The sequence below is a fragment of the Schizosaccharomyces osmophilus genome, chromosome 3 (assembly GCF_027921745.1).
Source record: "Schizosaccharomyces osmophilus chromosome 3, complete sequence".
Lineage (NCBI taxonomy): Eukaryota > Fungi > Ascomycota > Schizosaccharomycetes > Schizosaccharomycetales > Schizosaccharomycetaceae > Schizosaccharomyces > Schizosaccharomyces osmophilus.
Window position 1 is genome coordinate 660,665 of NC_079240.1, and position 16,125 is coordinate 676,789.

The 16,125-nt window shown below is 37.8% G+C and overlaps 8 protein-coding genes across 8 annotated transcripts; 2 read left to right on the forward strand and 6 right to left on the reverse strand.

Moving 5' to 3' along the window:
• Positions 1-58: 58 nt before the first annotated feature.
• Positions 59-1,660, reverse strand: nup61 (nucleoporin Nup61; the record flags this gene model as incomplete). Its single annotated transcript, XM_056183140.1, has 2 exons — positions 59-1,493; positions 1,542-1,660. 2 exons carry the CDS (start codon positions 1,658-1,660, stop codon positions 59-61), a joined length of 1,554 nt encoding a protein of 517 aa, XP_056039596.1.
• Positions 1,661-1,847: 187 nt separating this feature from the next.
• Positions 1,848-4,739, reverse strand: ism1 (mitochondrial isoleucine-tRNA ligase; the record flags this gene model as incomplete). The annotated part of the gene is made up of 1 exon (XM_056183141.1): positions 1,848-4,739. The coding sequence occupies one exon, from the start codon at positions 4,737-4,739 to the stop codon at positions 1,848-1,850; it is 2,892 nt and encodes a 963-aa protein (XP_056039634.1).
• A 436-nt stretch (positions 4,740-5,175) lies between these two features.
• Positions 5,176-5,526, reverse strand: SOMG_04355 (Schizosaccharomyces specific protein; the record flags this gene model as incomplete). Its single annotated transcript, XM_056183142.1, has 1 exon — positions 5,176-5,526. The coding sequence occupies one exon, from the start codon at positions 5,524-5,526 to the stop codon at positions 5,176-5,178; it is 351 nt and encodes a 116-aa protein (XP_056038896.1).
• A 169-nt stretch (positions 5,527-5,695) lies between these two features.
• On the reverse strand, positions 5,696-6,896 carry tho3 (THO complex subunit Tho3; the record flags this gene model as incomplete). The annotated part of the gene is made up of 7 exons (XM_056183143.1): positions 5,696-5,839; positions 5,876-5,954; positions 5,997-6,241; positions 6,288-6,356; positions 6,409-6,500; positions 6,547-6,820; positions 6,870-6,896. The coding sequence occupies 7 exons, from the start codon at positions 6,894-6,896 to the stop codon at positions 5,696-5,698; spliced, it is 930 nt and encodes a 309-aa protein (XP_056039638.1).
• Positions 6,897-7,058: 162 nt separating this feature from the next.
• cds1 (DNA replication checkpoint kinase Cds1) lies at positions 7,059-8,850 on the reverse strand (the record flags this gene model as incomplete). Its single annotated transcript, XM_056183144.1, has 8 exons — positions 7,059-7,344; positions 7,405-7,613; positions 7,668-7,877; positions 7,929-8,188; positions 8,276-8,360; positions 8,407-8,438; positions 8,492-8,540; positions 8,596-8,850. The coding sequence occupies 8 exons, from the start codon at positions 8,848-8,850 to the stop codon at positions 7,059-7,061; spliced, it is 1,386 nt and encodes a 461-aa protein (XP_056039678.1).
• Positions 8,851-9,314: 464 nt separating this feature from the next.
• Positions 9,315-10,083, forward strand: cab5 (dephospho-CoA kinase; the record flags this gene model as incomplete). Its single annotated transcript, XM_056183145.1, has 2 exons — positions 9,315-9,351; positions 9,401-10,083. The coding sequence occupies 2 exons, from the start codon at positions 9,315-9,317 to the stop codon at positions 10,081-10,083; spliced, it is 720 nt and encodes a 239-aa protein (XP_056039648.1).
• Positions 10,084-10,718: 635 nt separating this feature from the next.
• urb1 (ribosome biogenesis protein Urb1) lies at positions 10,719-15,191 on the forward strand (the record flags this gene model as incomplete). The annotated part of the gene is made up of 1 exon (XM_056183146.1): positions 10,719-15,191. The coding sequence occupies one exon, from the start codon at positions 10,719-10,721 to the stop codon at positions 15,189-15,191; it is 4,473 nt and encodes a 1,490-aa protein (XP_056039644.1).
• Positions 15,192-15,504: 313 nt separating this feature from the next.
• On the reverse strand, positions 15,505-16,061 carry ump1 (proteasome maturation factor Ump1; the record flags this gene model as incomplete). The annotated part of the gene is made up of 2 exons (XM_056183147.1): positions 15,505-15,660; positions 15,828-16,061. 2 exons carry the CDS (start codon positions 16,059-16,061, stop codon positions 15,505-15,507), a joined length of 390 nt encoding a protein of 129 aa, XP_056039537.1.
• Between the last annotated feature and the right edge of the window lie 64 nt (positions 16,062-16,125).

Here is a 16,125-nt window from a genome sequence, read left to right on the forward strand (position 1 = left end):
GTCATAGCATTGTCTAACTTTAACGGAATACACGATTACCCTCTCCGTCGATACAACTTTATAAGGTAGCCTTCTTTTCGTTCAAATTCTTAAGTAACTGTTCAGCCGTGCCTTTTTCCTTAACACGAATCAAATAAGTTACCAAACCTTTTCCGTCATCAGAAGCCGCTGGAACAGTCAAGGCTTTGTCTCCAGCCAACTTATACTCAAAGTCTTTACATAAACGAACATTCAAAAGAAGTTTACCATTTCCATCGACGCGTGCAAGAAGTCTGGCAGCATTAGAAGTCCTATCAACATTTAATTTAAGGGGGCCGAGACCAATGTCTGTATAAGACTTTGAAGTAGAATTAAAGCGATAAAGTTTGGCCCTTGTTTCAAAAATACTGTCTTCATTCTCTTCTCCTTGACCTTTACTAACAACTAAAGAATTGTCCTGCTTTTCTTCATCTTTTTTATCCTCTTCTTTACCCTCCTCCGCGGTCTCTGGTTGTTCTACTCCTTCATTTTTTTCGTCAGTCGTTCCTTCATTATTTACACTAGCGGGAGGTTTGGCTGCAAAAGAGAATGGGTTAGGATTGGTACCGAAAGAGAAGCCAATCGATGCGGCATTGGGAGGATTTACTTCGGGAGTCGGAGCTGGTTTTTTAGCTGACAAAGGGTTTGTGAAAGTAAACTTCTTTTCAGGAGCTTCAAATTTGATGGGCTTGCTGGGATCCCATGAAAAATTTAACCCCTTCTTCTGAGTATCATTTTCCTCTTTGTTCTCACTGCTTAAATCAGTGCTAGGCTTCTTTTCTCCTTGCTCTTGTGAAGTCTTTTGGAAGGAAAAGGTTGGTGTGAAAGAGGATTTCTGTCCAAAAGAGAAGGGGGTCTTAGCCTGAGTTTCAGATCCAAAAGCTGACTTTTTCTCTTCATTTGGTTTGGTGATTTCCTTATTGAAGGCAGCCAAAGGACCTGTTGGAGTAAGTGAAGATGGGTTGAACTGAAAAGATTTGCTAAGATCAGGTGCAGAAAATCCAAAACGTGGAGCACCTGGGACAGGCAAAGTAGATTCAGATGGTTTTGTAGAAGTATTTTCAGTAGCAACTTCGTTATCGTTAGAACTCTTGCTAAAATCCATCTGCGAAGATTTTACAGACTCTGCCTCTGAAGTGGGCATGGATTCATTCTGTGCCTTGTTTAAATCCACAGATGATACAGAGCTCTCGATAGAGCCAAGATGTTTTTTGTACTCTTCCATTAAAATTGAAAGGTTCCCAAATGGATCATTTTCTAAACTTTTTTGTACACTATCCAAAAATGCCTTGTTCAAACCTCGTTTCTTCAGTAATGTTTCATATTTATTAGTTGAAGAAACCACATTTGCTTGCTTGTCAAATGCAAAGGGAGAGGCTACAGGTTTACCAGATTCTGGTTTTGCCAGTCCTGAAAAAAGCCCTCCCTGTTGAGACATTCCAGCAGTACGCTTCCTTGTTTTGGGCTTAGCAATTCTAAAACTGTTAGCTTCGAAATCACTTCATTGTCATAAATTTCCATACTTTCTAGCGGCAATGACATCGGCTGATGCTTCGGTTGCTAATTCAACAGAACCACTACGATCATCATCGGATTCATCTTGATCCTTTGTAAGTTGATGATCAGCACCGCGTTTCGACATTTTTTGCGATTTGGCAAAGGTCAAACTCCCGTTTGGTGAACATACACTTTTAACGGATAAGATGAAGTCTCACTATTTTGAATGAATTATTACAAATTAAAGAAGATATCAAAAAAGAATCAATTAAATGAAAATGAAACTATCTAAATTACAAAATTATTATTTACTTCGTAGGCAAACCGGATAATTAAGGGGATAGGACGCCGTTGCAACGTTGGCATATTTCTCCTTCTGAGACAGTATGCATCCAACATCTCAAGCATTTAGTCAATTGTACAGGTTTCATCTTAATTTGTAATTTTCCAAAATTAGACTGCGCATTATTCTGTAGAGCCCACGATGAAGACATCTTTGACTCATCAGTAGTATCCGACGTATGCACATGAACATTAGAGGCACCTAAAATTAGTGATAGATCATTCCCGTATTTCTTAAGAACGTTCTGCAATCCTTCGTTTTCAATCCCTAAGACAGCCTCTGTTTCTAGAGGGCTTCGAATGCCGTGTTGACTTCTTGCTTCTTGTAGTAATAGGTTAAAGGAATACTTAATTTTTTGCAATAATTGATACTCTTCCATCAACAAACCTCTTTCTTGCTTTACTAAGGCCTGGATATCCTGAAGCAGAAATTCAGCACCAGCATGAAAAGGCGTAGAATAGGAAGGCTGTAAAGCTTTAGGAAAACTCCTCCACACCTCTTGGGACAACAGCGGCACGATAGGCGAAAATGACCAAATAATTGTTAGCAAAATTTTGTAAAGTGTAGTTTGAGCACTTCGCCTAGAAAGGCTGTTTGGGTCATCTGAGTACAATCGATCTTTGATTGAATCAAAATATGTGGAAGAAAGAAAGCTATTCATGTATTGTAAAATACTTTGAACAACCTTATTAAAAGCAAGGGATTCATAATTATCCTGGACTTCATTTTGAAATTCTACTGTTTTTGCAACAGCCACTTGATCGATACGGTGAAGTTGATTATAAGCCACTCCGTCCGTCAAAGAAAAATCGTACAGATTTCCCAAGCAAAATCGGCAAGTTAGTCTCCATTTTTTCAATGATTCTCCGACTTGATTTAATAAGTTGGGACCGAGATTTATATCGTTAGTGCTATCGCAGCTGCCAACCCATAGTCTCAACAGGTCAATGCCGTATAGTTGCTTTTTTGAGGTAATATTATTTCCATCCAAAATGTCTTCCGGATCGGTGACATTCCCCAAGGATTTGGATTGTTTCATCCCTTTTTCATCAAAAACAAACCCGTGAGTAAATAAGGTCATAAATGGCGAGTTTTTCAAGTCGGTAACTGCAAGATAAATCAAAATGAGAGATTGAAACCAACCTCTATGTTGATCACTACCCTCAAGACACAAGTCTACAAGAGGTTTATCTTTACGAAACGGTACTGTAGTAAAACCACTTCCAGAATCAAACCAAACATCAAGGGTTTCTTTTCCACGAACGTATTCTTTATTTCTATATTCTGGAGGAGTCCAATTAGTATCGTCATTATCGTTGAACCAGGCGTCAACCCCTTTTACTTCCATCTTGCCTATAATATAAGAAATGCTCGTTGGTGTAAGTAATGGTTTTCCAGATAATTTCTCATAAAGTACAGGAATTGGAAGACCCCAAGAACGCTGTCTTGAAATACACCATTCAGGCCGACTATTTAAAAACCCGCAAAGGCGTGACATTCCATTTACAGGAATCATTTTAACAGATTGAAGAGCTTCAATTGCTTTATCCTTAACCGACTTCAAAGTAATAAACCACTGAGCAGTCGCTCTCAATATTAGAGGCTTTCTATTTCGCCAGTCATATGGATAACGATGTTTATAAGGAGTAAGCTGAACTACCATACCGTTAGCTTCCATAAGCTCAAGGACTTTTTTCCCTCCTTCATTCAATACATTTAAACCATCTAGGGATCCATCGAGAGCATCTTTTGTGTATGCGCCATTGTCGTCAACGGGAGAAAAGGGGGACAGAGAATGTTCTAAACCTAGTAAATAATCATCAATTCCATGTCCAGGAGCGACATGTACGATGCCAGTACCAGTGGTATCCGAAACATATTCAGCAGGTAGAAATGGAAACACTTTTTCGGGAATCAAGGGATTTTGATATGTTAGTGATCGAATACTTTCATAGGTGCAGGTCCCAACTTCTTCAAAATCTTCTAAAAATTGGAATGAAGGCACCAAATTCTTTGCTGCAATGTACTTCTGTTCACCATTGGAAAAGATTCCATATTCCACATCTGGATGAAAGGCAAGTGCCAAATTGGAAGGTATAGTCCACGGAGTAGTTGTCCAAACCAAAGCTTTGACATTATCATAGTGTTTCCCATTGTTAGTAAAACTATTCACTGGGAATGAGAAGTAAAGCGAGGAACTAACGTGATTATCATTGTATTCAATTTCGGATTCAGCAAGGGCAGAACGACTGGATGGACTCCAGTATACAGGTTTAAATTGACGAAAAATCATTCCCTTCTCTACTAACGTCCGAAACACTTGTAATTCTGCAATTTGATACTCATGGCTCATGGTTGTATATCTGGATGACCAGTCTGCCATAACGCCTAAACGTCGAAAGAGATTCATCTGATCATCCATGGCATTTTCTGCAAACTCCTTGGCCGTTTGTCTTATTTGTGATGGGGACCCTTGTTGTACATTTTGTTGCACCGCTTTCAGTTCGATAGGAAGCCCATGACAATCCCATCCGGGAACGTATCTAATTTGATGGCCATTTAAAAGTTTCCATCTATTCACCATATCTTTTAAAATTTTATTCAACGCATGACCAATATGTAACCTTCCATTCGCATAAGGAGGTCCGTCTAAAAGTATGAAAGACTTTGAAAGCGGTATGCTCTTTTGCTGCCATGTATATAAATCATCGGTTATCTCTTTCGTATATTTCTGCTCATTTTCACGTTCGTTACTGCGAATGGGGAAATTTGTTTTTGGTAAACAAAGCGAATTGGAGTATTTCTTAGCGTTCGCTTGTTGACTAAGAAAACGAAGTCCAATTCTCGACGTTAGTAGCCGTTGTTCTATGTGGGCCTTCATAAATTATAACTATTCAAATAAACATGTGTGTCCGATACTTAGTATGAAGTTATGGAATCCATCCAAAATATTGTGGTAGAAGAGGAACAACCATAGGACCTGGAAATCTTGCTGCTATAATTCTTTTGAACAAAAAAAAGAACGGATAGGGTATTATTTTTTTTGTTTCTACATTAAAAGTAAATGAATTTCTTTTGTTTGTCAAAAATCCAGTCATATACGTAGGGGTAGAAAAATGCATGAAGCCTTTCAATTCCAAATTACATATTTAGCAGTTGAAAGAAAGTATGCATTAACATTAACTGACAGGCTCTTTCAAAGGTAATATACATGCTTAGTCGTGGAAGCTATTATTACGGATTCATAAAGATAGACCTGTATTATATAGATAGGTAATATCTTAATATATTGATACTTTTTATAGCTCATGAACTTTTTACCGTTGGACGAACCTCTCAGCAGCATCCATGTCAACACGATATCTTTTCCTACTACATAGCCGAAGAATTTCATCGTGAGAGAGGTAAACTGGCTTTATGACTGCGTTGAATTGACTACCAAGACGCAAGGAATCCAAATAGGCCGATTGAGCTTGTTCAGAAGAATCAAATGTTAGATACACTCTATGGTCATCTTTCCATGTGATTATCATGTTTTCTATAGGGAAATATTTGCGTATTAGAGCTTCCGTTAGATAATAAGCATGTACTTGCAAAATATACGCTGTAGGTGTTTCAGGCGCCGATAATGAATGTTTTATTCCTTCAACCTCATTTTTATCCGGCATTGACGGCATAAACGCTTTGTCAATAATTCAGAATCTTACCGATGTATTTTTCTTGTAATAGAATACAGTGTCGGTAAAGCGTAAGTGAATGAGTGCATGACTTTAAGTAAAGCATCAAAAGAACTTATATCGAGGAAGGAATGAAAATCAATGGTAGCTGTTATAATTTTTATATTCCAAAAATTTTTAAGCCACTGCTAGTAGGTTCGGTAAAAGCATATGCCAAAACATGTTTTGTAGGATTCCAAGCAAGTTTATTTAAAGGACCGTTCGTCGGTTGCTTCCAAATTTGTTCACCAGTAAGTGTATCCGCCTATTTATTAGTAGGGATAAATGCATAAAATCTTACAATATCGATATAGCGATCTTCGGATCCACTCGCCAGAAAGCGACCATCAAAACTAAAACCCAGAGAGCGGATCGGATATCTAGTAGAAGTTAATAAAATAACTTCCTTGTAAGATTCTTACGTTGATCTGGTTATGGAATTTTGGCATATCCATTCATCAGTATCCCATAATGTAACAATCGCGTCTGCACCACCAATAGCTATCCGCTCATTGTCAGGACTAATATCTATACAATAGCAATTTGAAGTATGTGCATTAATTTCATATACTCGTTGAAGAGATGGCCATTGAATAATTTGCACAGTGCCTAAACCGGTAGTCATGTACAGTAAATCTTCGCTAAAGGACCAACAGCATTCATTCGTCTTTTTTTATTAGTAAAGATAAAAAAGAAATTCAAAAGTGTAATACCTCACAAGGTTGCTGGAATGTTTGCATAATCTGCCATTCCCTAGCATCAATAAAAGAGAGCATATCATCCTATATTTCCTAGTTAGTCAAACGGTATCATAGAAGTAATGGTTATTTTTACCCGACTTCCAACGCAGCAATAGCGACCAGAAGGGCTCCAACTTCCGTAAATGTTGTTGTAATCACTCTGGATTTCTGCGATGGGTTTAGCACCTAGTAAAATGTTAGCAAAATGCCAATTCATGAAGAGAGTACTTACTCCGATAGTCCCAAAAACGTATCATTTTTCCAGAGTACACGGTCATTAGCCGGTCCGAATGAGTTGGATCCCAAATTACTTGTTCTACTAATCCATTGCTACGCGATCCCAATTCCGTTGAGAATTTAAAGTCTAAGCGATCCAGATTCCAAATACGAACTGTGCTATCATTAGAAGAAGTTGCGAGACGATGGCCTGAAACATTCCATGATAGTGACCGAACTGAACCTTGGTGACCGTGTAGGTCGCGAGTCCTTAGCTCTGAGAAGTTTGGCTAAACCAATTTACATGTCAGCTGAATGAAAAAGATGAAATTTTCTTACAACTGGCTCTATAATCGAGGAGCTCATAAAAGACAGGCTATGAACTGCTGGTTCGTGATAAGCGTAGTATAGGACGCTCTCTGTATGGGAATTTTGGCACTTACATACGCCCTAGTAATCAAAACTGTGGTATAATGTAAGTTCATAAATATTAATTGAATTTTTATTAAAAAATTTAAAGTTATGCATCTATAAAGGAGAATGGATTTGTTCAGTAGGATTGTGTTCACATTCTGAAAGTGGTGGGGATTCTAAAACCTGAATAGACGATCCAGTTTTGAACCAAGGATGATCTAATGCTTCTCTTCCAGAAATCCGCTTCTGAGGGTCCAGTTGAAACATTTGTGTGATCAAGTCGATTCCCTCCGAAGATACTTCATTTTCCAGTAGTGGGGACATGGGGAAATCTGCTTTGGATATAAGTTTGATAGATTCTTCTTGACTTGGAGCCGCAAATGGGATTGTAGCAGTTAATCTAAGGTATTAGCATCTGTTAAAAGTAGGGATTCCAGGAAAGGAAAAAATAAGAACATACGTAACATATAGAACACATCCAAGACTCCAGATGTCTACTTTATTACCATAACCACCCACAGGAGGAGTGGTCTTGGATTGTAAAATTTCTGGGGCCAGATAACCCATTGTTCCGCAAAAGGTTTCCAAGAATGTGCCCTGGCCATGAAGAACTTTAGCTAAACCAAAATCAGAAAGTTTTAAATGAAAGTCTTTGGTAATCAAAATATTCTAACGCACACGTTAGTTCTCTTCTTTAAAGCCGAATATGAATTTGAGACATACCTCTGGTTTAATATCTCTATGGGCAATACCAGATTCATGTAAATAAATAAGGGTTTCTAGGATTTCTTTCAATAAAGGCTTGCTGTCTTGTTCATCTATTGAACCATTTGCAATTAGGAAATCCATAAGATCTCCTCCTTCCACATATTCCATGACAATAAATATTTCTTCGCCAGTTTCGAAAACTTCCCGGCATCGCACAACGCCAGGCTAAAAACCCCGTTAGAAAAAGAAACGATTGAAGCACAACTATATACTTACATGATGTAGCGTTTTTATTATTTCAATTTCTCGCTGAAACATTTCCGTAGCACGTTTTTCGGAACTGGTGAGTAAAATTTTTTTCTTGTTGATGACTTTGATGGCGTAGTATTCGCCGGTTTCTAAATCAACCGCTAATTTTACTATAGCGAATGTCCCTGTACCAAGGGTCCGAAGAACTTCGTATCTATTTTCCTCCGACGAAATCACTTCTTTTCTCATGCTCTCTGACTTGTTATAAGGAATTTGGCATAAAAATCCTGCCCTTGTCAGCTGCATGGAAACGAACACGTAATAGGTAGAGCAGAATATATTTCCTGCTACGTTTTCTTCTTATTTTCACTTACGAATTTCATCTTTTGGTACTCCTAAACCAACCCGAATTTCATCTCCATGCGATAAAATAGTGCGACCATTTTTTGGTAACCTCTCCTGTATAACGTCAGTAAAGAGCTTAAGTGACATTAAGTTCGCTTACCAAGTTTAAGTATGTGCCATTAGAAGAGTGATCTATCAGCTTGTTAGTATACAAAGTATTGTTTCAGGTGTATTCTCTTTCTTACCGTGTAAAAATATAACGTTATCCCGTGATTCCATTTCACTAGCATGACCCTATTTTGGTTAGCGTGAAAAGTAGAACGGACGCGACTCGCCATCTTACTCCTACCTGATAGATTTCAAAGTGAAAATTGCTAACCCTAGGACCTCCTATGGAAACCTCGCAAGTACGATGTCTACCAAATCTCCAAACACCATTATGAACATCTCGCGAAAGAGGTATGACTTGTGTTTTCCCATCACCCATTCGAGTCATAACCAGCTTTAAGTAGACATTTTCACTTTGCGTTCCCAACTCGGAGGATTTTTCGCCCTCATTTACAGTTACTTGCGTAGCCTGAGTAGCATCTTCTGTATCCTCCATTGTGTTCTGAAATCAGCTTTTGCTAATGCAAGGATGCTCAATTTAAATTTTAAAAGATGTGACAAAATTTGCAATGCGAGAATCTTTTAAATCTCCTGACGATGATACGATTTTTCAAGGTGGATGTCAAATGTCAAAGCCTTGGTCAGCCCTGCTACTAGCAGGCTGAGACGCATATTGAAATTTACGAAATAGAAAATCTCACTGCCGAGCGGTATATAGTATAAGGCATCGTGTAAAACAGTAAAATTTCATTTAGCGCGATCGATTGCAAAGCAGCGACTGTAGAGAGTAGTAAAAAATTAGATTTTGTAATATTTTGTATTTATATACGCTTCTAATTTTTTCTTTAAAAACTGTTGTTTCTACGTCGATGTTTTATCGTCTATTGAGCTGCAAACCCTGAAGAACCGAATCCAGTTTTCAATACTTGTTGCGTTATTTTGTAAAAATCGCTTGCTTTTATGTATATCATAGGATTGACGGGATCCATTGCTACGGGTAATAAGAATATGGGATTGGAGTATGTATTAATATGAATTATGTTTAGGGAAAACAACGGTTTCCAAGCAGTTTCATGAGAAATATCATGTTCCTGTAATTGACGCTGATATCCTTGCAAGGAAAGTAGTAGAGCCGGGAACGAAATGTCAACGACGAATTCAAAAAGAATTTGGCCAACAAGTGATTCTTCCCGACGGCCATTTGAATCGACCTGAGCTTGGAAAGATCATTTTCGAAACTCCATCCAAACGCAAGCTCTTGAATTCAATTGTTCATCCTGCCGTTAGAAAGGCCATGCTGAAAGACTTATTTTACTACTACATAACGGGTCATGGCATGGTAATCCTCGATGTCCCGCTGTTATTTGAAGCAAAAATGCACACCATATGTTGGAAAACTATCTGTGTTGCATCTACTATGGAAATACAAAAAAGGCGATTGCTAAAACGAAATCCCGAATATTCTTCTGAAGACGCTGACCGCCGTATTCATTCTCAAACTCCCATTCAAGAGAAGGAATTCCTTGCTGACTATGTCATTGATAATAATTCCGATTTCAATTCTCTCTCTAGAAACATTTGTACAACCTTTGTCGCAATCCAGCCTTCCATCGTATGGACTCTAGCATGCCTTCTCATACCTATCCTGCAAGTTTTTATGCAATTCTATAATTATAGTCGTCAAATACGAAAAGCAAGGAACCAGAAGAAGGTCCACCTGACCCAATAAACATAGATCCTAGTCGAAATCGATCATTGAGACTGGTTGAACCTCTCATTTGTACTGAGTACGCTTAAAAGAGCATAATTAGTTAGGAGAATTGTCCTAGAAATAATTAACAGTCTCTACAAAGAATTTTTAGGCATGGAAATGATTGGTACATTAAAAAAGAAAAGTATAAAAAATTCATTCTATTTACCCAAACCGATATCTGAATCGTTTTAACCTTTATTTTTAAATATTTTTTACATAAAGCATCTATCTTTATTTCTTTTTTTGAAAAGGCTAAAGCGTAAACTAGCATTTGGGCCTAATTGGCATATACATCTCCCCTTCCTTTTTCCAACACCAATTCGTAGACACTCCTGTTCAGCCAAATTTGGCAAAATGGACGCCTCTACAATTGATTTAGATGCTGGTTCGTGTCTTATTTTTGTAATTGCATACTAATTTGTTTAGAAATTCGGGATTTGGGGAAAATTCTCATTGAGCATCCAGCTCATGTGGAAAAAGTCCTTCACACTTTAGAGTTGGACAATTCTGCTCTTCGATACATTGATGCTATTTTAAATAGTCATTTAAAGCAACTTTACCGTAATTTAGCCTCGAATTCTCCGCTACATACGCTCTCAATCTTGAGAGCAATGGCTTCATGGAACAATGGGGTTGCTTGCGGTCGAGTTTTCCAAGCCTTTGATTGGAGTGGTAAAGTATTCACAAAGTTGCTGCAACTTTCTAATCAAATGAATTCTTCGAAACGAAATGTCAAGCGTATGCGTATGGCGTCTTCCAAAAAACGCTCCTCGTTTATATTTTTATTAATCACATTAATTCGATACGGTACTCAAGAGGTGCGTACAGAACTTATAAACACAAAAAATATAACGACTCCATTGTTTAAAGGAATCTTCAACGATGAACCCGTTGTTTTGAAAGATCTATTACAGGCTTGGCTTACATATATAATTTTAGATCGTAGCGTGAGTAGATCTACAAAGGTCTTCTATTTCAATGAGTGGTCATTGAATTGCGTTCTAAGTCTATATTCACGTGAAGAAGAAATCAATGGCGTCCCTTTGTACGAACATGTTCACAAATTTTTCCTTCGAGCTTGCACTGTACCTGGAGAAGGTCTTTGCTTTTCTTCAGTCGGATGGCATGCTCCTCCGAGATCTGAAGCTAATAAGACCGTTTATAATCGCGTTCTGCAGTCTCTTTTGCCTTCACTACATATCTACACCGATCCTTTGCAACGGGAGCTTTGTCTAAAAGTATTGGGTGCTTGCCCTGATATATCTGCTTCCTTTTTAGAAAGAAACAGTCTGAATACTGAGGCAACGCTAAGCTTTCAATGGATTTGCTTCACTTCTTTCCTTCAATCATTTCTTAACATGGACTTGCCTAAACCCTTTTTCCGTCCTGAGACCAATTCCGCTCCCTCTGTTCACAGTATTGTTGAAAATACCTTACCGGCTTCATTTTCGAAGCCTTTGATGTTGAAGGCATTAAATAGTTCAGATAAACTTGTTTGCTATCTAGGCTTGAACACACTGTTATCGGCATTTAAGAGATTAAGAGAGATTTTCGCGACCATCGACGAATCCAAACTAGAATCTGAAAGCAAAATCTCGTTGACTACGTCGATTGCTGATGCTATATCAAGTCGTCTCCCTGATGTGCAAATATTTATCCAGCTGTACACAACAAGTAAGCATGAACTGTTGACGGATGCTGTGCTGAAAGTTATTCTTTCTTATTATATTTTTTTCCCAGAAACTGTGTTGAAACTCAAGATCAGCAGCAACGTTTTCTTGGGCACTGACTTATCATCGGTTTCTTTCGATCGTCCTTTTTCCCGTTCTCACTTGCAGAGTCTTATTAAAATTCTTCAGTTTTTGCCGGACGTCAAGTATTTTGAGTTGTCCAATTCTCCTTTCATTTTCCTGACTTCTCTTTACCTAAAGTCAGAATACTCTCAGTTGAAGGACGCTGTTATCAGAGTTCTGGAAGATGCTTTGGCCGAAACTGATGTTGTCTCACCATCTCTTCTATTATCTCCAATTATACCCATGTTGCAAGCCTTAGAAACTATACCTGATGAGTATGTTGGCAATGTCTTGCAGTATGCCAATGCGTGTGTAAGTCGCTGTACGTCTCGTGTTTATGCATACTTAGACGTTTCTATAAGCTACTGCAAGGAGTCGCTTTTGGATTATCAAGATGGAATGGTACCACCGTTTTCTCCGCTTTCTATAGTGCTTGTTGAGCAGGTACCGTTTCTCTTGAAAGACACTTCAGTTAGTCAAGATGCCAAATTGTGTGTTTTAAGTTGGATATTTAAATGCTTGGTATTTTTTGGCTGCTGCGGTGAATCTTTTGACTGTCTCTCGAAGTTATCCACAAAATTAATTAGCGTAAAGACTGATTATGACTTTGCTGCAAACCGCATTGCTACATTTAGTCAAACTATCGAAAAGTTAGCAGGGAACATGGAGTTGGGAGAGTCGCTACCAAATTTAGACTTGCTTTCATTACTTCTATTGTGCAATGATGATTTATTTTGGAAGAATGTTTCAACTGAGTTTTCTATTCAACCGAGGTTTGCTCTTCTTTATTTTTCCGTCTTGTTGAAAAGGCTTGCTATTGCATTGAACAATAGTAAATCAAACATGGAACCTCTATTTAAATTGCTCTCAGAAAATGTTCAAGTATTTATGGCTTCAACTGATAGCCAATCAAGCTTAAATCTGAGAAATATCTTTTCAAGTCTGTTAAACTTACGAAGTTTTGCCATGCATCCTGATTTCATTGAATTCAATATGCAGTATGCTGATTTCCTTCATGAAACCCAAGCTTTTAATAGTCAAGGCTATATTAGCAAACTTTCATTTGAAGAAGCAAAAAAATTTTTCAATAATCCAACAGAACGTGATATATGGAAAATGTCACTCATTGCTAAGTATATGGAACAATGGTCTCATGATCAGATTGACAGTATCTGTCAATCACTTGACACGTTCATACGAGAGCGTGCCTCGTTTGTCACTAAACACTGTCAGAATCTTTCACCTATTTTGTCTAAGTACATCACTTATGTGTCGACAAGTAAACACAAATTATCGGAACAGACTTTTGGGGTCCTGCTCAAAAATTCCTTGGCGCAATTTTCGGAATTATCGACGTCTCTAAGTGAACATTTTTGTCAGTTGAAGGACCATTTAGATGTATCCTGCTTAGAAAAGTCTCTAGAGACTTTAGAATCTGTGTTGCTTAAGGGTTGTGATGATATAAGAGTAAATATAATATGCTCTTTAAGTAGTGCATCGTCTGAAATTACATCTAGATTATGGAAGCTTTTTCTTTCTAACAAAGAGCTAAGTAATCAATTTTGTAAAGAATACATTGGGTTATTTAGCGTTTTGGCTAAAAAGATTGATGTTAATAATGTCCCTCTGAACGAAGTTGAAGAATGGTGTACGTTCGTCTTTGAAATGAATGAAAAATTTATTCTTGAAAATCCATCAATACTTGCTACTGCGTTCCCTGTGGTTTCTCTAGGCAGAGTGAGACCCTCCTTGATCGACGAAACTATGGCAAAACTTTCGGAGGATTATCTACCGTATGAAATTTTTGAGCTTTTGAAGATCGTTGCATCAAAACACGAAATTATTTCATCAAAAGCTCCGAATGTATGTTCAACTATAATGTTATTGTTGACTCGTGTCTTTTCAAATAACGATGAATTGGATAATAACGTGTTTTCCTTCATTGATAGCTTTGGTGTTTATTTAATTGACAGTTCAGTTAGTGTGGAGAAGGGAATAAGCAAGACAGTTATAGACAACTTTTTGGAATCAGCTTTGAGACATCTTCAAAGCAAATCAGTTTTGGAATTCATCCTTAAAGTCTTATTTTCTATACCATCGGAACAATGCAATTCCTCAAAAGTTCTGCAAATGATATTAGCAAATGAGAGCAATCCTTTGTTATCGGAACGTTCTTCTAGTATCGATAAGTCACTTGTTGCTGCTATTATTTGTAAGCTTACAATAATGGGCAACAATTATTCATTATCGATTATGGATCAGATCATTCAATTATGTAAAGGCAGATACACTCTCCATGATTCGATTCTCTGCGAGCTTCTTCGATATATGGAAGAAAGACTCAATGTCAGCGCCGCCAGTCGTTACAAAGGTTGGGTTATCACGAATGATGAGGACGTAATAGCAATGTCCCTAAAGGATAAATCATCGGTGTTGGAGCCACGTATGGCTTTGGAAAGTATTCATCATTATCCTTCAGATTATATACCAATTCAGCTTGACTCGTTTCAGGATTTGAATGTCTGTCAAAAGCTTTTGAAGACGTCAGAGTTCGAGTGGAATGAAAAAATCTATCATCCGGTATTTGCATTGGGTATTGTTGCGGCATTATACCATACAAATCCAGAAGTCTCTAATATGCAAGTTATATTGCAACAACATTTTCTGGGATTAATAATAATGGGCCTTTCATTGCACAATGATCAACTAAGAGCTGCTTCTTTTCATTTCATTCAGCATTTTCTTCTGGGGCTAGAAGATCAAAAGCTTCGCGAAAGGCACTTGGTTAAACTAGCACTTTCAAGTGTAATCGTCAATGTGTCTACTCCTAGTCAAAGATTGAGCACATTAATGGCTAACTTTTATGCTCAGAGTGTAAGTATAATTATGCGGCCCTCACATCACATGTTTTTGGGTATCAATCGTTATTTCTTGCAAAGGCAGCACATAGACATTACGGACATTCCTATGTTTTATGAACTGTTATATCCTTCTTCCGATTACACGAAATGTCTTTCTTGGCTATTATCGTTATTGTTGGCGGGTTTACAAAAAGGAGAAGATTTGAAGCTCTACCTTCGTCGCCATGTATTCGAAACAATATCCACATTGTATGAATCTTGTGTGGTGAATAGAGAGATACAGGAAGCAATTTCGGAGATTCTTTTGAGGGTGGACGCACTAGGTGCTGGTGCTATTTTAAAAAAGCATAATGCTGTGTATTCTTTACTGCAATTACTTCCGCATCAATATTTGTTGCAGTCCAAATCATTTAACACAGCAGAAGCTTAAAATGGAAGGGAAAAAAGAAAAAAACCCCTAGAATTAAAAATCAATTTGTTATGGGAATCCGGTTTACGTACACAATAGAACTTGAATTAACATATTCTTGACGAAGGATAAAAGGAAAGATATGGGAAAATTTATTATAGAATTACAAACGTCGAATAATATTCATGTAACCATAGAGAAATCAATTTGGGACAAACTAATGTATGTGCTTAATTTTATCATTATAAAGTAACAAATATGGCCAAAAGGAAACAGGAAGGGAACGTATGGGAGAAGGAAAAGAATGAAGGATCATAAAAGTGCAAAAAGCTTTTTACAGACCATAACGAGTAGCCACTTCGTTTTGAAAAGTCATTTCCATTGGAGCTTGACCAGTGTAAATATCGGTTTCATCTAAGCAGGCTTCACGGTTGGCGAGAATGTCTGCATGAAAGTTGCTAGGTCCACCCAAGGCCATAGGTCTGACACTCTAAAAGAAAAATTAGCAAACCAAATTTCTTATGTAGCTAAAGCAAATGTTGATCCCAGAATTCGAATAAAGATTACTAAAAAATTTAAACTGGTTGTAGATTCCAATGTAGGTCTTTAGGACATCCTTCTAGAACTAAGGATGCAAACATTGCATTATTTACTTACCTGAGTTGACAAACGCAACTCCATTTCACGACGAACAGGTTCATGCAAGCCATAAATACGACGCATACTATCCAAACGAACTTGTCGTTGTTGGGCTTCCCAATTGGCAAGGCGGTTTTCCAAAGGATGCTTACTCTCCAATTCGTTAACTCTAGGGCCGTGGGGGCTTAAAACAGACAGTTTGTAATCCCCAGAAACCTTGGAGGGTACGTTTGAATCAGGAATAATCTGCATAGTCAAATCCTTTGATTATATAATGGTTTTTTAAACAGCTCGATGGTGGTGGTTATTAGAGAAG